This window comes from Symphalangus syndactylus, chromosome 15 (assembly GCF_028878055.3).
Source record: "Symphalangus syndactylus isolate Jambi chromosome 15, NHGRI_mSymSyn1-v2.1_pri, whole genome shotgun sequence".
Taxonomy (NCBI): Eukaryota; Metazoa; Chordata; class Mammalia; order Primates; family Hylobatidae; genus Symphalangus; species Symphalangus syndactylus.
The window spans coordinates 93,628,877-93,652,591 of NC_072437.2; the positions used below are offsets into that span (position 1 = coordinate 93,628,877).

Here is a 23,715-nt window from a genome sequence, read left to right on the forward strand (position 1 = left end):
AGAATCTTAATTAACTGCACAGGGAAGGGATTTATGGGAGCACCCTTCTGTAGATGCACAAGCTGTTTCTTCTAGAGCTATTAGGGAGGCCGTTTTCCTGGAGGCGAGGAAGCACAGTGCGGGGGAGAAGGAGCTGTAAGGCAGAGAACTGTTCTTCCAGCCTGTGCAGGGGAAGATGGAGCCCCTCCTCCCCTTCTCCATTACCTCCTTGCTTGGTGCAGGCTCCCAGCAGGTTAACCACGTTCAGATGGTGGCCAATGTGGGTCAAGATTTTGAGCTCAGTCATCAGAGCTTTGTACTCGCTGGCCGTGGCCCCCTCTGTGTGAGAAGCAAGGAAGAGTCAGGGCAACAGGACAATGGGGCTCCTTCCGCCGGAGGCGGCATTCTTGCCCTCCTTGTTTGTCAATGCTCAGCCGGTTGCTTCACTAACTTCCACATTCTGCAGAAAGGCCAAGTCTCCAGACTGTTTTCATTACTCCCACCCTCCTGAGCCAACATCCTTTTGATTACAGTAAGGCCCAGCACAGTAGTGGGGTTAGTCACTGGACATTTCCTCTTGGTGGACCTAGTTCTGTTCAGCAATGCGCTGACTCAGAGCTGGGCACCTCGTGAAAGTGCCTTCCAAAGGCTTCCCTTCTGTCAGAACCAGGTGCAGCAAGAACCCACCAGGCAGAGAGTACACCTCCACGTTCCCTCTTCTCACCTTCTCCCTTTGGAGAGTCACAGAGAAGGAGCACAAGGGGCCTGCCAGGGCAAAATGGCTACTTTTGTAAACATCTTTGCAATGTGTTATTTTCTCCCTGTAACCCTGTCCTCTCTGGAGTTCGCAGGGTTATCTTGGGTTGTGAGGATCCATAGCATCTGACTTCAACTTCAATCTCAGAGATAAGCATTATCAGTCTAAGAATTAGCAGAGTCTAAAGCCTAAATTGAGTGTGTTCTGTTTGTTCTTATTAGTTAATTTGCAAGGCATTTAAAATTTTTAAATTATTTTTAGAAATATAAAAATCAAATAATCTTGCTGTAAAATATTTCAACACTATGAGTTGGAATAAAAAGATATGGAGTAAAATGATCTAGATGAAAAGTGAAAGCCACTCCAACCCACTTGCCTTCTTAGAAGCAGCCACTGTTAATAGTTTGGTGTTCAGACCTTTTACTATGCATTTATAAATACGTATATTCAATCAGAGGTCATATATATATATATATATGTATATACATATATATATACATAGATTTTTTAAATAGACTATATATATATACACACACATATATGTATATACATATATATATATAATCTATTTAAAAAATCTATTTCCCCCCTTTTAATAAATCAGAGACTTTTTCTCTTCTTTTTGTTTCTTTTTGTTTTTTTTGAGACAGAGTCTCACTCTGTCGCCCAGGCTGGCGTGCATTGGTGTGATCTCGGCTCCCTGCAACCTCCGCCTCCTGGGTTCAAGCAATTCTCATGCCTCAGCCTCCTGAGTAGCTAGGATTGCAGGTGTGTGCCACAATGCTTGGCTAATTTTTGTATTTTTAGTAGAGATAGGGTTTCACCATGCTCCTGACTTCAGGTGATCCACCTGCCTTGGCCTCCCAAAGTGTTGGGATTACAGGCGTGAGCCACCACGCCCAGCAGGTTAACCACGTTAATGGTGGCCAATGTGGGCCCATTCTTTTTAATTGATTAATGGTGTCCCTGACATTTAGAGTTTCTATAGTCTTTTTGCTATTACAAATAATACTGTGATAGTCTGTGTGTAATCTCTGTGCACACATGCAAGTGTTTCTGTAGGACAGTGTCCTGGAAGTGGGTTAGAGCTATGTGCATTTAACATTGTGGTAGATACCAACATGGTATTTCATAAGCACAAATCATTTTTAATAATAGCCAGATAAACTCCAAAGCCTGCGCATGGGGTTAGGGCTGGCTCACAGTAGATGCTCAACAAATATTTTGGAATAAATAAACACAATTACTCTTCTCATTTCAGGCATGGGTATAAGGCCCAAAAAGATTAATATTTTTGCTCAAGGACACTTTGAAAGAGCTTTTGACTTATGGCCTTTGTTTCACTTTATGCTTTTGTTTTGAGACGGAGTCTCGCTGTGTCAGCCAGGCTGCAGTGCAGTGGCATGATCTTGGCTTACTGCAAACTCCAACCCCTGGGTTCAAGTGATTCTCCTGCTTCAGCCTCTCAAGTAGCTGGAACTACAGGTGCCCGCCACCACGCCTGGCTAATTTTTGTATTTTTTAGTAGAGATGGGATTTTGCCATATTGGCCAGGCCGGTCTCAAATGCCTGACCTCGTGATCTGCCGGCCTTGGCCTCCCAAAGTGCTGGATTACAGGCATGAGCCACCGCGCCGGGCCATGCCTTTTTTGTGTCTCCCAGAATCAGATGGCCAATTAATTTAAGCAAGAAAGCTGAATGAAATTTTTTTAAGGAATTTTATAGAGTGGGTGATTTGGCAGTCTTTTACAATCAATGCTGATGGCTAAAAAAAAAAAATAGGCATTTATGAAGACCCTACACACGCAATCTGTATTACATAGAAGAGATTCTCTGAGCCTTTTAAAAAAATCTCAGCTGGGTGCAGTGGCTCACGCCTGTAATCCCAGCGCTTTGGGAGGCTGAGACAGGAGGATTGCTTGAGCCCAGGAGTTTGAGACCAGCCTGGGCAAGATGGCGATACTGTCTCTACAAAAAAAAATTTTTTTGAATTAGCTAGGTGTGATGGTGTGAGCCTCTAGTCCCAGCTACTTGAGAGGCTGAGGTGGGAGGATTGCTTGGGCCTGAGAAGCAGAGGCTGCAGTGAACTATGATCATGCTACTGCACTCCAGCCTGGGCGACAGAGTAAAACCCTGTCTCTTAGAAAAAAAAAAAAAATCTCAAGTCAGAATCTTCTTTCAAACTCATTCATCTCCCTATAACCCTTTCCTCTTTGGAGGAAAAAAACCAGGTGCTGGTTCAGCTTGCTGTATTTATAGGCAGGGCCACAGGTGTTATCTTGGGCCCACAACAGACTAGTGTGGATATCAGAGCTGCCTCTCCTAGAGGACAATGTGTGGCAGCAAGCAGAGAAATGGGACGAGCTGAGGAAACAGTTGCTTTCAGATTTAGTTTCCACCTATCTCTAGGTTGCATACTGGATTGCCTCTATAAACCAGGCCAGGATCATTTTCAGGGTTTTGGAGCAGTGTGCCAATTCCAGGAGGTCAGGTCTCTGCAGCCCCTCTTTTGTGGCACACTGGTGTGGAGGAAAGAGCACTGCATTCAAAGCTGGAAGACTTTCGCACACAAACACTTACACTGAGCAGCTGTGTGGCCTTGCAGAGGCTTTTTAACCTTTCTTGGCCATGTTTCCTCATCTGCAAACTGAGGATCATAATGTCTACCTCACAAAGCTGTTGAGAGGAAATAAGAAAAATGGCCGTTTCGTGTGGTTCAGCCTAATATGTGAAAGTATCTAGTCTGGTGCTTTCTCACATAGAAGACATGTTGATGCCTCTTCTCTTCAGAATCTGGGGTTCTCGCGGGGAGGGTGCTAGCATGCCTCTATTTTGACAGAAATACCTGCCTTCGTCTGGGAAGTCTACCCCAAACAAAAGTTCTAACTTGTGGATACCAAACTCCTTCCCAGACTACTTTCAGAGTAGAACTGGCAGGTTCTTTGCAGGGTTTTATTAGTTTTTCTTGAGGAGTACAGCCTTTTGAAGTTGAAAATATATTTACATGGGGCTTTTGAAATAATGGAGTTATTGCTAGAAGATGAAGAACTTTGAAGTCTCCCTAAGCAAACAGCCCTTTCTCCTGGAGCTTGTACTAGGTACCTGTGTAGTTGGACTCACAGCTTGCTGGGCTTCAAAATTTCCCAGCAATATCCTGGAGACTTTGGAAAGTTAAAAGCTGCTTTTTGAGTTTTCAGTTCTGTTGAGTTGAAGCATCATAAAATTCCATTACAGATGAAGAAATGAAGTATTTTCTACACTGTAAAGGACCTGTGAGTCTTTGAGACATTTGGTTTACACAACTTTCGCTGATTTTCATTTTCAATCTGTCTTTGGTGTTGGGCATAAGTCACTGTGTGATTTGGTTCTACCTCCCAGTGCTTCACAGAGTAGTAGTATCTTTCAACACTAGAAAGATAACTCAGGTTTTTAAACTGCTAAGGAGGAAATGTTTTATGGCTGAGGTAGTTAGTATAAAATAGTTTAGAGTTCTGATCAACTCAATTGTTCTAGCTTTATAGTTTTACTTTATAGTCAGGTCAAGCCCAAGCAAAGCCATTGGGATTTAGGATGTGCTGCTAAGTTTCCATGACAACATCACAGTAGATCATGCCAAAATTTGAACCTGCAGTTACAATGGGCTTAAGTCCCTTGTTGTCTACAATCTGTGATGTGAGAAGAGAAAGACCTTTGAGGTGACAGAGATCATTTTCCTGTGGACAGTGCTGGATTGTTCCACTTACAAGGTTTATTCTCAGCTCGTGCTGGCCTAATCTAAAACTCGTGAGCAAAGAGGCCTCGTAGCAGTAGAAGAAAATTATGTGGCCTGAGCAGAAAAAGCTTGTGTCTGTTCCCAGGCTATATCTAACTTGTACCAATATTTAGGGAATGCAAAACGGTGATGGGTCAGTTGAAGGCCAAACTACAGCATACATACCTTTCAGCATTTTCACAGCCACAGTCCGGCATGTAGGTGATTTCTTAATGCCAAATGCTGATGCTTGAACCACTTTTCCAAAAGCCCCTCTTCCAAGTGATTTGCCTATAATGAAGAGAAGACACTGGTTTGTTTGCCAAGGCAATAGGGTGAGTTTAAGTCTTTTTCAGGAAGGAAATGCCTTTTCCTATGTGTGCATGTGAGGCATGGAATCTCCAGTGAACTGACCCTAAAGGAGACAAAATAAGGGACTTATTTCTGGAGTCTCTTCCTTTCAACTCTTAACTCTGTTCCTGAGGCCCCACATCCTTCGAAGATAGAGTAAGTCCCTAGAAGGCATTCAGTGAAGGTAGATATCCAGTTTCCTTTCCACAGTGTCCTCCCGTAGGAGAGATGGGACCAAGTCCCCGTGTGGTTTTTTCCATTGCTTAATAACATTATGACCAAGAAGACTTCCCTGTGTGGAACCTAAGCTCTTTTTCTTTTTCCATTTACAGTCATTTTTCTCTCATCTGTTTTCAGCAAAAAGGGAGAAATAGAAAATGGTGGTTACTACTGTGGATTATAATAATGCTCATAACTTTAAAATAATCACTAAGTCATTTATCTGATTTCCCTACCAGGCAAAATATTCCCAGTCTTTCTAATGTGTCTTAGATGAAGATTACAAATCCTCGAGGTTCAGCACAGGAGCCTGGTCAACCACTGGCAGTGATTTGTTTCAACCCCAGAGAGGTAGTTGCTAAATGCAATAACCAAGCAAGGTTCCTTTCATGGTTCCCATGATGCTATGCTATAATGACTGTTAATATATTTCTTTCCCTATCCTAGAATGAGCCAGGGAGTCCTTGCCCCCCTTTACTCAAGGGGGCAAGGACCATGTCTGAATCTTCCCAGAACCTAACTTGGTGCCTGGTGCTATCTGTTATTACTAAATATTGCTGCAGAATGGAGAGTGGTGTTCAGGAATGTGTGGGATGCCCAAAGCAAGTCTCCTAGTCATAGGTAACTAGAGGGGCCCATGGGATGGAGACCCTGAGATTGATGCCCTTTGAGGAGGGCACTCCCTGGAGTACCTAAGCTACCTTTTATATCAGGGAACTTCCTTTTGCACATCAGGAAACAGCTCAATAGAACCCAGAGAAATGGTGCACCTCCAGCATGATACCGAAAGAAGAGTAAGTGAAATAAGTCAGTCTTTTTTTTGGCTCTTCTTGGGGGAAGGGGAAATGACAGAATACCACTGGTTGGTTAAAACTATTATAAATCCTGGCAGTTAGAGTGTTAATTTAACACAATCCCTCCTTTCCCAACCAAGTGCTCTTTCTTAGACCCGTCTGATAATGTGCCTTCAGTTAATGAACCTTCTTTCCTCCCTTCCTTCCTCATACTCCACTCCGTTTCCCCAAAGGACATTTTTTTTAAGTTTCTTGTAGTCTGTAATGAAGCTTTGCTTCTTCCTTATCATATTAGAACCTTTCTACTTTTATGCCCAACTACTCAGTGACAAAAATGTCTTTACCTTGCTCTGCTTAATGTCTTCTACTACCTACCACCCCAGGTGTCCAGTTAGGATGTATGAAAATTTCAGTTATACCAGTGTCATCATTGGGGCCTCTGTGTGGCTGTCCGCAGGGACGTGCTCTGCATTCGGAGGGAGCACTGGAGAGATGACACATTTCTCTTTTTGTGAAACATGCTCCTGTGGTGATTACTAAATGACATTCCTCCCAGAGCATGCAACACGGGCAGAGCTACAGCCTCTGCTTCCTTCTTCGCGTAAAATTGTTGAAGAAATAGACCAGGATGGGGACCCTCGAGTTGAAATAAAAGAGCCTCCAGTGGATCCTGAAAGTGCTACATCTGAAAATCCAGTGTGGGAACAGAGCTGGCATATGCCTTCTCTATACTAGTAAAAACTGGTGCATTTTGGTTGGAGGTTTATTCCTTGCTTTATTTGGGATAAAATATCAATGTTTTTCTTCCACAATGCCTTCTACCATCTAAAAAGAAAAGTGTCCAGAGCCTGAGAAATACCCAGATCTTTTCTCCTCACACTCCTAAGACCCTTGCATGTTTTGGGCAGGTGGCATCCTTTGCACTTTCTGTGGTTTCAGCCCCCACATCCCGTCTTAGCCGTCACAACACCCTTTGTTTTAACAAGTGTTTGGGACTTTGCTTCTTACCAGTGAGAATAAACTGGCTCTCATTTGGCTTCCCTCAGTCTTTTCATTTATTCTCTTGGAAGCCGACTGCTGCCTCATAAAACAGCATGAAGCTGTTATGGGCTCCTTAATCATCTGATGTGTTGGAATCCTTCTGCAGACCCATGGTTCCAGTTTCGGGGGAGCCCAGTTGCATCAGACTTGACCTCACCTGATCTTTCTTTTCCCTTAAAATTCTCCTCAGTGTTTCCTGGAATACCACTAACTAGCTCGGAAGTGTGCTAGGTCATTGCCATACAATGCAAGGATATTGGAATCTCCTCCAAGAATGTCTTGGACTGGCCAGGGGCCCTGGACACTCTGGGGAGAGTGCATGGCAGCATGGGTTGGGCTGTCTCTGGCATTCAGAGCTGGTCTTACAAGAGGCAGCACCAGCCCAGGCACCATTCACTTGCCAAACTCCCGACTCCCTGTATTGTTTTCTATATTAGGTAATTCTGACTTTTAATTATTTTTCAATAGAAAGATGCAGTGTTGAACATTATTCTAACTTTTTTTTTGGAGACGGAGTCTCGCTCTGTCGCCCAGGCCGGAGTGCCGTAGCGTGATCTCAGCTCACGGCAACTTCCACCTCCTGGGTTCAAATGATTCTCCTGGCTCAGCCTCCTGAGTAGCTGGGACTACAGGCACGTGCCACCACAGCTGGCTCATTTTTGTATTTTTAGTAGAGACAGGGTTTCACCATGTTGGCCAGGCTCGTCTCGAACTCCTGACCTCAGGTGACCCACCCGCCTCAGCCTCCCAAAGCGCTGGGATTACAAGCGTGAGCCACCACACCCAGCCTATTCTAACTTCTATAATAAATATATAGGAGCTGAATTATCTCCTAACTTCTGTGATAAATTTATAGAAGCTGAATTCCCTCCCATGGGTTAGTGAGGAATCTTTTTTTTTTTTTTTTTAAGATTCTTTTTGTTCTTGGATTTCAGTAATTTTAGTGGTAGCAACACCTTTGACCCAACCTCCAACTGCATCCATCTATCAAGTACTATAAATTCCAACCCCACTCACCAGGGCTGCTGATAGTAACCAACAAGTAGATACAGCTGAAACCAGATATAACCTTGTGTATTTCTCTACATTTACAACCCCAGTATAACTGCCAGTTAAAACAGCCTTTTCTCTCTATCTGGACATAATCTGGGTTATTTTCAGTTGCTAGACATTACTTCAAATTACTTTGTCATTTATTTGGCTTAAGAAATAAACAAGTCTTGGGCCTCCTTGCTCCCACGTTACTCAGTCAGAGGAGTATACCTCCGGGCCTTGCAGCCACACTCTGTATTGAAAGACAAAATTAGCAGACTTGACACACTTTTTCTCACCCATCAGAGACACTCAAATGGACATCAGCCAAATCCTAGCATGTGGCAACTCTGGAAAGGAAAAGAGCGATAAGAATGATCTTCAACAAGGAGACTCTCCTGAAATGGGATTATTTAAACCCACAGAGCCCCAGGGGAATTCTGGTAGAAGGATTAGCAATCTGTGATGTGGTGTGGATCACAATGATACTAGGAAGGAATGAAGCGATGGGACAGAAAGCTCATGTGTCCTATACTGATTATGACTAATAACACTGAAAAGCAGTGTGGGCTGAGAATGGCTCGTGATTGTGGGAAAATTATCCCATATTTCCTGCCAAGGTCACTGAGGGGCTGGGCTAGCTGCCATATAATTTAGACTTGCAGAAGGAACTCATCCAGTGTGCCACCTGCCCTTAACTACTCTAAATGTAGTTGATTTTTTCCTCCTGTCCACAGCCATTGCTGGCTTTCTCCTGTCTCTCCAGCTTTTCACTGATTTCCAAGTTTCCTCCCCAAGCCAAATAGAACACGCTCCTGAGGCCAGTCCTTTCTCAGTGTAAGCAGAATCATTTCAAGGCCCAAGAGAAAAACAAACGCCATTTTCCCCTCTCTGCCCGCTACATCCCTCACCCCTGTATCATTTGCATGTAAGGAGAGGGACGATACTGTTGAATTTGGAACAACAGGCTCTCCACACCGAGAGGGACAAGCTCCAAGAACACTGGATCCACAATCTGTTTTCTTAGTTCCAACTACTAATGACTCTGGCATACACAGGCGTGAGTGGAAAACTTTCAGAAGCCACAATCCAAACATTTTGGGTAGGAGTAATTGAGGTTCCAATTGTTTTGTAGTACCAGAGGCTGGAGATTAATGGGCTTTGTGACGTCTGAGCTGAAGGAACTGGAAGGTAGGCTGCGGGAAAGCACATTTGTCTGCTGTTTATAGCATCTGCGCTACCTGGAAAACAACAGTCTTTGCTCTTCAAAAGTGAAACTTACATGAGTCCTCTAGGGCTTTCTACTCGTTCTGGACATTCCCAGGAAAATCAAAGTATGTAATTTGTGGATTTGTGCAGAGGGTTTTTTTGATCCATGGCCTTGAAGAGCACCAACTCTTTCACAAAATGTTTGATTTCACTGTTCCTTGCCACCCTCAATTATGTTCTGGATCACATATTTCTAATCCCTCAACAGTTTCATTATGTAAGAGTACGTGTACTTGTAATGCCTCTCTCTCCGTCCCCCTTCACTTACCACTTTTGCACCTATCTCCAGACTGAGCCCTTTGAGGGAAGAGATGCAAGCACCTTTGTGTCTCCAGGGCTTAGACCAGTGTCTGCTGCTCAGAGAAGGTGCCTAATAACTGTCGCATGAACAAACAGGTGCTGCCTGTCACCTTGTACTGTTATCTGAGCATTGCATTGGAATTATTTACTTTTGTGTCCATCTCCCTTGCTAGTTTGTGAGCAGCTGGAGGGTAGAATCCCAGGTTTAGTTTACTTTCGCATCTCTCAAAGCACAGTGTTTTTCATGTAATGTGTGCTCGGTATAGGTTTACGAATCTGTTGAACAAATATCTTACCCAGTTTAAGTCTCTCCCGGGCAAACTCCCACTTGCTGGCATCATAAGGGAGCCGCTCACACTGCTCATCCAAGGGAACTTCATCTGGGTCCATTATAATTGATAGGTAGTCAGTCTTTATTTCAGAAGAAGACTGAGAAATAAAGAGATCTCAAAGTCATCAAGAAGAAAACAACTTTACAAATCCTGGATATTCAGTTAACATCCACTGTTTTATTTGGGATCATTTGGTTGAAACTGTGTGGCCAGGTACAGAAAGTACTTCTCCACATTCACATACACTCATTACACTTGGGTGTGCAATTTCTATTAAACAGCTCCTTACTATTCCCACACTACATTTCTGTAATGTGAGCTCTACCATCCTATCTTGGATAACATGCACTCAAATTCTCCGGTGACCTTATGTGTTGTACTTGATCTTAAACAATTATATGATAGTCTTGCTAAAAAATGCAAAGCATTTTTATAAAGTCATTCCAAACAATGACTAAAAATAACTTTCCATGGCCATCTTGTATAAGCAGGAATATACATTACAGATGGGCCAACAGTGGGGTGCACTGTGGCTTTTCTACATATATAGGAAAAGCAAGAAGTGGCAAAGTAAACCCAGGATCCCTGGGGCACTGAAAGGCACATTTCTTAAGAAGTGTTTAAACTTCCAGAAGGCCTGACCTCTTAGTTGCTTCAGCTATCTGGAAAGGTTGTAGCTGAATCCTTAGTGAGATTGGAATAAGGTTTACCTTCTGTAAGAAATGGAAGTTGAGGCTGTATGTGGTGGCCTGTAATCCTAGCACTTTAAGAGGCTGAGGTGGGCGGATCACCTGAGGTTAGGAATTCAAGACCAGCCTGGCCAACATGATGAAACCCCGACTCTACTAAAAATACAAAAATTAGCCAGGTGTGGTGGTACACGCCTGTAGTCCTAGCTACTTGGGAGGCTGAGGCAGGAGAACTGCTTGAACCCAGGAGGTGGGGGTTGCAGTGAGCCAAGATGGTGCCACTGCACTCCAGCCTGGGCAACAGAGCAAGACTCTGTCTAAAAAAAAAAAAAAAAAAAAAATTGATTATTTCAAAGGCCAAGGAGTAAATATGGTATAAGACTTATACACAAGCCACATTCTGAGTTCATTTGCCCATTGGTAGGATGTCAAGTGAATAAGGCAGACATCTGCCTTGAAGTGCTTTTTTATCTTGGTAATGCAAATCAAGCCCAGAAAATACCCTTTATTTCAGATCATAGATAAGTGGATTTACATTTAATGTCTTAGATTCATATCAATGGGTGTATTTCCTGTTAATGGGCAAATTTCTAGAATTGATGACTGCATTTCTGCAGGCAGACTCTTGGATAGGATGGAAAGGAAGCATGTTTTCCCATATAACACTTGGCCAGAAGTTATGTAAACTTCATTTAAATGAGTTTTGGGGCCCTTCCTTTTGGTGCTTTTCCCTAAACGGGATCAGAGTTGGAATGGAGAAGACAACCTCTCCATACACACCATTTCACACCCACTCACATTCTTCAGCCCTTACTCACTCACTCTGTTCTGGGCTGTCACAGCTCACATCATCCATCACTTGCAATCATTCTCCTTCTCACAAAAATTATCACTAAAATGTGTGACAAATAGCTCAAGGCAGAAAGGTTTGCTTGGCCTCCGTCAAGGATGAGAAGCAAAAAACGATACGGAGCACGTTTGTCACGAACTGTGGTTGCCATTGCTGTTAGACTATGAGGGCCCGGCCTGCCAGACACTCTGTGAAGAGTATGAATTCCTATAACAGGGTACTAGGTGCCCATTAGAGAAGCTGCGGTAGTAGTAGGTTTTATGACTAAACTTTTCAATGTCCTGTATACCCGAGCCCTGAGAAACAATCTCCAATCCTCACAGAGCATAGGGTAGCTGAAACCTCGCAAGGGACATCTTGGGCTCATGCAGGATGTGTGGGGAGGCTGGCAGTAGTGTTGACAGAGGCAGGGGAATAGGCAGTGGTAGGCAGTCTCCCATGTGGCACCTATGGAATTTTATGGTTTATCTCAATAAGGCAGGTGAGAGGAGACACCAAACAAACCTTAAGTGAGGGCTTTGAGGAGACTGTGATAGTAAAACGTTAGTCGGCAAATATTTATTCTTTCAATTGACATTAACACTGAGCAGCTACTAGGTGCTTGGCATGGAGGCTGCACGGCTAAGTGCTTCAAAGCCCAGGCATGGGGGCTGAATACCTGGGTTTGAATCACAGGTCAACTTCTGCTCACCCACACACATAACTGGACAAACTGCCCTCTAACCTTAGTTTTCTTATCTGTAATAATGGTACTTATCTCATAGGGTTGTTGTGAATATCAAATGAAATAATACATGGAAGGCTATTAAGAGCAGGGTCTGGTATGTAGTAAGCCTCAATAAATGTTAGCTATAATTATAACAATAAATGTTAGCTATAACTATGCAGGGTGAGGATAAAAAGATAAAATGCCGTCTTTATCAATGAGGAATTTACATTGTCGTTAGAGGAACCACATGGAAATATTTTGGGATGTCTTTTTCCTCTTTACCTCCCCCAATCCTTTTCACATTTTACAGGCATTCTGTTTTTGAGATAATGATCTCTTACTCTCATTCTTTCTTATTGACATCAAAATTTCAGAGAATATTAGAAATAGAAGGGACCTCTTCAGTCTAGTCCCAATGTACCTTTCCAGTTTTATTTTTGTTACTTTTTATTTTTTTTAGATGGAGTCTCACTTTTGTCACCCAGGCTGGAGTGCAGTGGTATAATCTCGGCTCACTGGAACCTCTGCCTCCTGGGTTCATGCGATTCTCCTGCCTCAGCCTCCCGAGTAGGTAGGATTATAGGTGCCTGCCACCACGCCCAGCTAATTTTTGTATTCTTAGTAGAGACGGGGTTTCACCGGCTGGTCTCGAACTCCTGACTTCAAATGATCTGCCCGCCTTGGCCTCCCAAAGTTCTGGGATTATAGGCATGAGCCACCGTGCCCAGCCCCTTTCCAGTTTTATTTCTACTGTACTCCTCTATGCTAAGTAACCAGACTACTTCCCCGCTCTGGGGAGTAGGAAGGACTAGGGCGGGCTGTTTTTCTGCTTCTTTCCTTCCAGCTACAGCCTTCAAAGTCTGTCTCAAGCCTCGCTTTCTCGGAAGTTTTTTCTCCCCTTCTCCTCCTTTGAACTCCTACAGCCTTTGTACCTCCTTGCAGATTTGGCAAGTTTTGCTTCTGTTAGATGTATTTCCCTATATGGTGTATCTCCCCTTTCCAAACTACTGTGTGGCCTTTGTTTCCTTCTCAAGCAGTGGACTTAGTTGTCATGTCTCAAAATCAGTCACTCCAAATGGCAAAAGCCTGACGTTAAACATTTACCATAGAGGATGGCTGCTGGCCTTGTCTCTCATACCAGCACCATAAAGTATATCTTATTGGTTGTAAATATCAAATCTAAGGTCAAATAGCTTGGGTTCAAAACTAAGGTCCAACCATAGTGACTTTGGATCAGTTAACTTTATCTTGCTGAGCCTCAGTTGCCCTCTATAAAACGGGAATAATAATATATTTACCTTTTCGTATTTTTGGAATAATTTATTGACATACTGCATAAAGAGCTTCCCATAAGACCTGGCATATTAATAAGGGCTAATCTCTAGAAATTAAGGAGGCCTTCTGATACTTCTCATGTCCTACTGATTTTACTTCCCAAATATTCCTTGACTCTAATCATTTAGTCAGAGGCACCATAATTTCTTTCTTGCTTTTTTCTTTTTTTTTGAGACAGAGTTTCACTGTGTCACCCAGGCTGGAATGCAGTGGTGTGATCTTGGCTCACTGCAACTTCCGCCTCCCGGGTTCAAGTGATTCTCCTGCCTCAGCCTCCCTAGTTGCTGAAACTACAGGCAAGTGCCATCACACCTGGCTTATTTTTGTATTTTTAGTAGAGACGGGGTTTCACCATGTTGGCCAGGCAGGTCTTGAACTCCTGATCTCAGGTGATCTCCTGAGGCCAACACTTTGGCCTCCCAAAGTGTTGGGATTACAGGCATAAGCCACTGTGCCCGGCCACCACTATAATTTCTTTCTTTTCTTTTCTTTTTTTTTTTTTTTTTGAGACAGAGTTTCACTCTTGTTGCCCAGGCAGGAGTGCAATGGGGTGATCTCAGCTCACTGCAACCTCCACCTCCCGGGTCCAAACCATTCTCCTGCCTCAGCCTCCCGAGTAGCTGAGACTACAGGTGCCTGCCACCATGCCCAGCTAATTTTTTGTATTTTTAGTAGAGACGGGTTTTCACCATATTGGCCAGGCTGGTCTCGAACTTCTGACCTTGGGTGATCCACCCTGAGTGCCAGGCATCCCAAAGGCCACCACTCCTGGCCTGCCAACATAATTTCTTTTCTTTTCTTTCTTTTTTTTTTTTTTTTTGAGATAGAGTCTCGCTTCGTAGCCCAGGCTGGAGTGCAGTGGTGTGATCTCGGCCCACTGCAAGCTCCACCTCTCAGGTTCATGCCATTCTCCTGCCTCAGCCTCCCAAGTAGCTGGGACTACAGGTGCCTGCCACCATGCCTGGCTAATTTTTTGTCTTTTTAGTAGAGATGGGGTTTCACTGTGTTAGCCAGGATGGTCTCGATCTGACCTTATGATCCACCCGCCTCGGCCTCCCAAAGTGCTGGGATTACAGGCGTGAGCCACTGCGCCCGGCAGCCACCATAATTTCTTACCTGGACTACTATGAAGTCTTCTACCAAGTGCCTCTCTATTCACTCTTGCCCCCCCGGGTAGCCAAAATAATTTTTCCAGACATATATCTGTCACACTAGGCGCCCCACTCCCCCATCCCTGCCTTAGCCTAACGTACCTTTCCTCCCCAAGGCTTCCCATTGATTTTAGAATACGGACCAAATTCCTCACCATGGCCTGCGAGACCCTGCCTGGCCAGGCCTTGCCGCTTTCCCTTTCCATTCCTTGGCAGCCTCACCTCATACCTCGTTCATCCTGTTCTCTGCACTGTAGCCCTGGCCTTCTGTCAGTCTCTCCTTCTCACTGTGTTCCCCCTCCCCTGCCCAGCCTCCTAAATGCTCTTCCTTCTGCCTACAACACTCCTTCCTCTCTTTCTTACCTTAACACTCCTCTTACACATCTTTTAGGCAGCTACTCTTTCAGCTAACTCAGAGCTGCAGTTTCACATTTGTGTGGCTGATTAAAGCCAATCTCCTCTGACTGCTCACTCCAGCATCTGCCCCACTGTCATCAGAGGGCCTTGCACAGGGCCTGGCACGCTGCACTGAGTGGGTATGCAGTAAATATTTGAAGCATGAATGAATGAATGAATAAATGTAAGCTTTTTTCTCACTGGATTTCAGAGAAGCAGATCATATTGCAGACCTAAGTATAGAAATCTGATGTCCTGAATGCCAACCTGGACCTCACACTATAAAGAACTTGATTTTGTGGTGTGACTCAGAAAGTATAGAACAAGAGTCCACTTATTTTTACTTCCAATATGTTATGAGAGAATTCAAAGGTGGGCCTTTCCTTTTTTTTTTTTTTTTTTTTGAGACAGGGTCTCACTCTGTCGCTCAGGCTGGAGTACAGTGGCATATGATTCACTGCTCACTTGACCTCCCAGGCTAAAGTGATTTTCCCACCTCAGCCTCCTGAGTAGCTGGGACTACAGGTGTGCACCACCATACCTGCCTAAGTTTCAAAATTTTTTGTGGAGTCAGGGTCTCACTATGTCGGACAGGCTGGTCTTGAAATCTTGGCCTCAAGCGATCCTCCTGCCTGGGTCTCCCAAAGTGCTGGGATTACAGTCATGTACCACCACACCCAGCCTCTTTTTTATTTCTTAGCAGAGAGTGAGGGTTAGGAAATAAAGGTTTCACAGGTCCCATATTGCCTTTAAAGACTCTATTAACATATTTTATATCAAAAATACCTTCTGTCCCTGAGAAGTATTCATCAGTTCATTGTTATGGCTTTCTTTTGAACACCCCACCTTGTGGTTAGAGACATTTTGATGATTTATTTTCTTTCTGTGTTCACCAGGTCACAGATAGGAAGGAGAGGGAAGGGAAAGAAAGAGGGTCCAACATTTGTTTGCCTACTCTAGACATCATATCAGGCTTTTTAGAATATATGTAAAAAGGAGCATAGAACATCATCTATGTTCTTACCCTTTTCATTTTTCGGATAAAGAGGGTTAATAGGAGCCAGAAGAGAGTCGCAGCCACACAGGTGCATGTTAGAGTGATCAGCTCCAGATTAGACTTGTCCGAGGTTCCTAGAGAGAAAAAAAAAATCACAATAGTGGAGCAAAAAAGAAACTCCAAACTTAGAATCTTTGTGGTTTTATCAAAGAGGCTCAGTTTCCCTGAATGGTTTATCATAGTGAACCCAATCTGCCGCCACAAAATCAGTCCCTGGGACAGATCTCTTACCTACTGAGCCAGGCATATACATGAACTCACATAGAAAAGGCAGTATACATGAACTCACATAATGAACTCACATAGAAAAGGCTTTCCAGAAATTTTGCTGTCAAGTTTGCAAACTTTGTAATTCCAGAAACAGCTAAGTAAGAATTAGAGGAGAAATTAAAAATGGGAAAAAATTAAGGCAGGAACAAAAGCCCATTAAAATAATGACATAAAAGGGCTTCTTTGGGACTCACAAAATTCTTCAAAGTAGATTTTTAAAATAAAAATAAATCCAGGACTGTCACAGTTGCCTGTTTGCTCTCTTTGGAACAGCCAGCCCAAAGCGCCCACATCCCACTCCCTGTGTCTAGGGCTCTGTTTCTGGCTTCGTCAGCCAGACTGGGGGGCCTGAGATAGAAGAGGCAATTGCTGGACCTGAATCCTTCCCAGTCACCTTCTCTATCAGAATCACAGAGATTAAAAGCTGAGCACTGTTCCTCCAAGACCAAAAAGAAAAGACATAAAGTATTCAAGCCATGCCCCCAGAGAGGGAACTCTGGAATTTGTAAAGAAATGCCTCCATGGGCCAGAACAGTATTGATTCTTGTGAGCAATTTCCCAGGAATTCTAAAGTAATGCCTTTATCCTTTAACTTAATTACAATGAGACAGAAGTGGCTGGGTGTGGTGGCTCGCATCTGTAATCCTAGCAGTTTGGGAGCCTAAGGAGGGAAGATTGCTTGAGCCCCAGAATTTGAGACCATCCTGGACAACATAGCAAGATGCCTTCTCTTAAAAAAAAAAAAAAGATGTGGTAGCACACACTTGTAATCCCAGCTACTCTGGAGGCTGAGGCAGGAGGATCACTTGAGTCCAGGCGTTCCATGCTGTAGTGAGCAATGATTGCGCCACTGCACTCCCGCTTGGGCAACAGAGCAAGCCCCAGTCTCAAAAGAGAGAGAGAGACAGACAGATAGATGTTTATATTAAGGTGGGAAAAGGACAAGTGAAACTTTCTTTTTAGAAATAATGATGTGGATGAGGATCTAATTTGCTGGGCACTTATTATATTCTTAGCATGCAAAACTACCCTATGAAGTCAGGGGCAGTAATACTCCAATTTCATACATGAGCACTTCATCTTGGGGGCTCTCTGTTTCAATGCAACAAAGATGTATTGAGTTGTACTAGAGGCAAGTTTAGGGGCCAGAGGAGATAGAAAAATTAATGAGGGACAGTTGCCACTCTCAAGGAGCCCATTCAAACCTAACCAAGAGACTTAAGGCAAATACAGAAAAATTAGATTTTAAAAGATTCGGCGGTTGAGGGAATCTAATATATACTACTGTCTAATAGTAATCTAATAATACTTTTTCGAAGAGGTGGGATTTGAAATGGATTTTAATCTGCAGAGATGAAGGCAGGGGAGGGCATTATAGGCAGAGGAAACAGTATGAGTAAAGACCCAGACCTGGCCAAGTGCGATGGTGCACGCCTGTAATCCTAGCACTTTGGGAGGCCAAGATGGGCAGATCGCCTGAGGTCAGGAGTTCAAAACCAGCCTGGCCAACATGGTGAAACCCCGTCTCTACTAAAAATACAAAAAAAAATTAGCCGGGTGTGGTGGGGGGACACTTGTAATCCCAGCTACTTGGTAGGCTGAGGCAGGAGAATAGCTTGAACCCAGGAGGCAGAGGTTGCAGTGAGCTGAGATCACACCACTGCACTCCATCCTGGGTGACAGAGTGAGACTCCATCTCAAAACAAAAACAAGACACAAGACTCAGACCTGGGAAAAGATAGGGCAGTATAATACAAGATACAGGACAGGACCAGACCATACAGGCTTCTGAGCATCTGTGTGGTGGATTTGATCTAAAGGCTGCAGGCAGTTGGAGCCAAGGTTTCCTGCCCGAATCATAGCAAATGCACAAGCTGGAAACCTGAGAATAACAATAACTCATTGGCCCTTATTGAGTGCTTTCTATTCTAGGGACTTTTCTAAGGACCGACATGTATTGATTCACCAAAGACTCACAAAAATCCTACAAGCTAGATTATTCCTATTTTATGAATGAGGAAATTGAGACATAGACAGATTAAGCCTCTTGCCCAAAGTCACACAGCTTGCAAGTGGTGGAGCTGTGATTTTAACCCAGATAATCTGACTGCACATGCTTAACCACTAAGCTTCCAAGAGTATGCCACTTCCTCCTCTCTGATCCTTCCAGCCTTTACAAGCGCAGATTAATCACTTCCTATTGGCCACAGTCCCCGCCACAAAGTTATCTTTTAGTCTGGAGTGGAAACTGATATTTTCTCTCCATCCAGCCCATCACAAAGTCCTGCCCATTCTACTTCCTTGGATCATTAAATTATCAGCTCTCCTACCCAGCTGTGACTGCCTAAAATAAGGCCTTATCATTTCTCACCAGGACTACCTCACTGGCCATGGCTCCCTCCAGTCTGTCCTCTACCTCTGCAGCCAGAGTGATCTTGCCAAATCACCAATTTAAAATCCCATTACTCTTCTGTCTAAATTCCATCGTCTGTTCCCTATCACCATCAGGATAAAAGTCCAAATCCTTAAATCCTTTATGCCCAACCTTGCCTGTCTTTTCAGCTTCATCTCCTGCTATCCTCCCACTTGCCTCAGTCACGCCACAGTTCTTATAGTTTCTTAAATACACCAACCCTTCGGAACCTCCATGCTTTGGCTTTTGCTATTTCTCTGCCAAAATGTGTGCTTCCTAATGACTGAGTCCGTAACTTATTCACCCTACTCATCAGCTTGGGCGAATGAATGTATATATATGTTTTGCTTTACCTACTTCTAAAGAATTTCATGAGGGTTTTAAAGAGTTTAGGGGCCGGGCGCGGTGGCTCACGCCTGTAATCCCAGCACTTTGGGAGCCCGAGGCGGACAGATCATGAGGTCAAGAGATCGAGACCATCCTGGCTAATATGGTGAAACCCCGTCTCTACTAAAAATACAAAAAATTAGCTGGGCTTGGTGGCAGGCGCCTGTAGTCCCAGCTACTCAGGAGGCTGAGGCAGGGGAATTGCTTGAACCCGGGAGGCGGAGGTTGCAGTGAGCCAAGATCGTGCTACTGCGCCACTGTACTCCAGCCTGAGCTACAGAGCGAGACTCTGTCTCAAAAAAAAAAAAAGAGTTTAGGGTCACATCTCTGTTCCTGTGTATTACTTCATAAAACATGTAGACCACCACCTCTATTGCAGATATGTTCCAGGTGCTGGTATACAGTTAGAAGAGAAAGAGCATGGTTGGAGCTCACAGTCTGGTATTCAAATATGAACTGATGAGCGTGTTATAAGTTCTGAGTGAAGCAGCAGAATGTAGGACTATGGTTCTCTTGTTCACTGCTACATCCCCAGGGTTCAGAACAGTGCCTGGCATATAGTAGACATCCTGAAAATAGTGGTCAAATGAATGAATTGGCTTATTTGCTGCTTTGTCAGCTGGGCGTAAGTTTCCCTGAACCTCTTGGGGTTGATTGAAAATAACTTCCTTAAAGAAATTTCTAAGTGTGATAACCTTTTCTGTCACTACACATCCTCACAATGGGAAAACTGTAAGCTCAAGTTCATATGAGTTTGGTTTCTTTCTCCACAGTGACAGTGAGGTTTAATGCGGCCTTGCTGTACACACATGCACACACACACACATGCACGTGCGCACACACACACACACGCACACATTCTTGCTTATGCTGCAAATAAATTTTGTGGAATTTGATTGGGATTGGGATCCTCTCAGGACACAGTGGCCTTTGGCTGTCGGAGATGCTGATAGCATCTTGAGACATTGCACTGTCTGCATAAAACCTCTGCAGATGCTTCCCGCATGGAATGCACTAAGAGAGGCCCCCTTGATTGTGGGAACTTTCCTACTGCATTCTGTGGGACAGGAAGCTGACCCCCAAAGTCTAATTCCACAGTCCTTACTCAAGCAAAATTCATTTCAGTGGACCAAATGTGTTTGTGTGCAAATATTTACACATTTAAGGAATCAGCCCATTAAAAAACATCTTCAAGATGACCATTTATCAGGAAGGAAAGATCTATTTAATATTAATAATGTTCAGTACTGCTTATTGAAAAACATTAGAATTTTACAGTATGTGCTGTAGTATCAATGCTTTATTGCATTTGATGGCTTAGTCTCTATCTCTGTTTGAAAAGCGACTGTTAGGACAGTCTTATGCTGGGTGACTAACTGAAGTGAACCCTTAGGTGTTTTCTCAGCAGTCAAACACACTGGCCTGACTAAACCCAGCTTCAACTTGCTGGTGACAGCTGATGAACTAAGTGCATGAGATAACCCAGCAGCACACAGGAGTGGAAAGAGGCCGGGGAAATGTGGGTGGGATTTGACAGTAATTAGGAGTTAGCACTGGGTCTCAGGGACATGGCTCCCGCATGATGTGTGTGAAAGGCCAGCATCAGGACATAGTACAAGGTTAGTTTTATTTGGGATACTGACAAGAATATAGCCAATTTGAAGAGTGTATGGTAACTGTATCTATGACAGACTGTTGACCTGGTTGCACAGAGCATTTCACGTCAATTACTCTCCCAGGCTTTATACCATCCCTTTTGGAATAGGGAGGGGAGATGCCACACCAGGGATGGTCTGAGTTCTGAAGGGGTGTGTATCTTGCCTGAAGTCTCTGCAGCTGCGCAGTGTCCTGAACTTTCCTGACAGCAATAGTAGCTCTCTGTACACATGGCCTGGGCTGCATGGTCTGGCAGCATCACACCAGCCCTGATGTATGACACTGTGTGGCATCAGACTGCATGAATGGGTAGGCAGCAGAGCCAGCCAACTCAGCTCATGCAATATAACCAGACAGAGTTTCCCAAGGAGTTAAGGAAACACCCCAAGCAAAAGACCAGAGCACCTTGTCCCAGGGCCTGCCTTGACTTAGGGACCGAACACAGGTTTCATCGGGAAAGGGCAGGTACTCTGTGCACCAGTTTCCTCATCCTTACAAAGTGGAGATAACAGCCCCTTCCTCACATGTGAATTGCGTAAACTTAGTGTTAGCTATTATTTTGAAGCCTGCTTGCCTGCCTGCCTGCCTGCCTCCCTCCCTGCTTGCCTGCTTGCCTGCCTGCCTTCCTTCCTTCCTTCCTTCCTTCCTTCCTTCCTTCCTTCCTTCCTTCCTTCTTCCTTCCCTCCTCTCCTCCTTCCTTCCTTCTTTCCTTCCTTCTCTCCTCCCCTCCTTCCTTCCTTCTTTCCTTTCTCTCTCTCTCTCCCTCTCTCCCTCCCTTCCTCTCTCCCTCTCCCACTGTCTCTCTGTTTCTCCATCTACACCCCTTACTCCAACTCTTTTCTTTTTTTTTCCCTTCCAACCCTTTTCTTTTTTTTTTTTTTTTTCCTTATCACTTTTTGGACCTCAAGTGCAGAGCAATTTTTTTCATCCAAACACATTGCATGTATTATTTAATACAATTTGCCTTTTCTTTCTGAAACAAATCAGATCTGGACCTAAGTACTCATCAATTTCTGCAAACAACTGGTCCACCTCCCTGAGAAATTCGCCTGATCCTAGGGTTGGTTTAGGTGTTATTCTCTGGTTCTATCGTTATTATAATTTGAGTAACTACTTATGTGGGTTTATTGCCCATTAACCTATTAGGACCTCAGAGAAGGACATGTTTCTTGTTCACTTTGAGTCTCCAGCAGTGACTCAGAGGAAGTCTCAATAAAGATTTAGGTATGAACGAAAAGAAAATTACTCAGATGCACTTTGACCTGACTCTCAAGATCCCCGAGCAACATAAGCCACTCAACCAGGGCCATGTCCTTCTATGTAAAACCCAGTCAGCATAATCCAGGTAACCTTACTATATGGTTTCTCTAGAGCTTGTTGAAATGTTAAAATAGGCCTGCAGACCTTTATTACTGTGGATGAAGTTTTTTAGGAATCTATGTACACCAATTTGGAACCACTCCTAAGGACAGTGGTGTATGGAAATGCTGTATTCCCATTAAATTTTAAGTACATTTTCAAGAGTACTGTTAAGTAAGGATATTTAAATTGCTATTATGTGACATTAGTTCTGGAACACATTTCTTTTTTCACAAGTTAAATCCTTAAGTCAAACAGGAATTCTGTGGCTTAGAACACCTTTTAGGTGACCTACTGGTTAAGTCCAGGAAAAGTATAATACAGAAACTTTTGTTGAAATGGAATTTGGTATATCGTATTAACAAACGGTAATGTTAGCTAACACTTACAAAATTTTTATTATATGCCAGATGCTGTTTTAAATGTGTTAATCCTTACAACAACCCTATAAAGATTGGTATACCATCATTAGTATGCCCATTTTACAATGAGAGACTGGAAGCACCAGGAAGGTAAGGAACTTGGCAAAGGTTATGCAGCTCATGAAGAGTGAGGCATCTGGCTTCAGAATGGGTCTTTTTAACCACCATGCTGTGCTACCTTAGAGTTGAGGTATAGAGCATAAAACCTATAGAGCAATAGAGCAGGATGGTTGAACATGGTTCCAATTCTCAGCTCTGCCATTTCCTAGCTGTGTAACCCTGGACAAATCACTTAACCTTTTTGCGCTTAGATTCTCACTTTTAACTAACTGTACTTCCTTGTACCTGTAGGATTATTGCAAAACTTAAGTAGGATTATGGATGTTATGTGCTTAAAATAGTGCATTGCATGTTCTATAAGCTCAAGATATTAATTACATGGTCCCAGGCCCTCACAGAGCCCAGCACCAAGTTCCCTAGGCCTAACACCTACTTCTATGATACCCGATGCAGTTTTATTCCAGCCTAGTTTCTACAGAAGGAATTAAGATGAATATCTTTTGGGTTTGAATTATTTTGCCTCAAGAACTCTCTACAAAGACCTCAAATCAGCCTAACTGAATTCCATCACCATTTTTTTAAATTCTTCTTGATCAAGGCCAGCTTTATGTCACTGGTTAGATTTGAAGTATAAAGGCACGTGTATCCCTGTCCCTCAGCCCTCCTATTGGCATTAGTGCACAGCTGGTTCATCTCTGTTTTGAGCACTGCTCTCTCCTTTCTAAATAGCCAACACCCATGAGAGGCATAACATCAATCCCCAACATATTCATGCGAATTAGTTTATCACATCCTTTCTCAGTGCCAGGATAGTCATAGGAGTGAATTTGGGGGCAGGATTCAGGAAGAGAGGAGCTAACTTGGAGGGAGGTCAGTCAGGGATCAGAGGAGGGTCAAAATGGAGAACTGAAAACTGATAGCTGGCCAAGGGCAATACAGAGGAGTGACTGAAGACCCACGGCCATATTGTTTTCAGTTTTTTCTATTATTGACTTTTGGGATTTTATTTATTAGGGAACATAGTGTCTACTTTTTACTGGATGAGTCTTTTCTCAAACAAGTGACAATGTGCAATCGTTTGCAAATCAGCCTCTAATGCCATGACCAGCATTTAGGCTGCAGGACCCTCATGTAGT

General features: G+C 43.6%; 1 protein-coding gene across 1 annotated transcript in view; it reads right to left on the bottom strand.

Annotated features, from left to right (window-relative positions):
• Positions 1 to 23,715, bottom strand: part of FLT1 (fms related receptor tyrosine kinase 1) — a 196,848-nt gene that overhangs the window by 29,326 nt on the left and 143,807 nt on the right. The window contains exons 16-19 of the mRNA XM_055244574.2: positions 15,980 to 16,086; positions 9,790 to 9,922; positions 4,674 to 4,778; positions 205 to 318 (exon numbers count right to left, since the gene is read on the bottom strand). Of these exons, the coding sequence (XP_055100549.2) occupies positions 205 to 318; positions 4,674 to 4,778; positions 9,790 to 9,922; positions 15,980 to 16,086 (459 nt within the window). The remainder of the gene's footprint in view (positions 1 to 204; positions 319 to 4,673; positions 4,779 to 9,789; positions 9,923 to 15,979; positions 16,087 to 23,715) is intronic.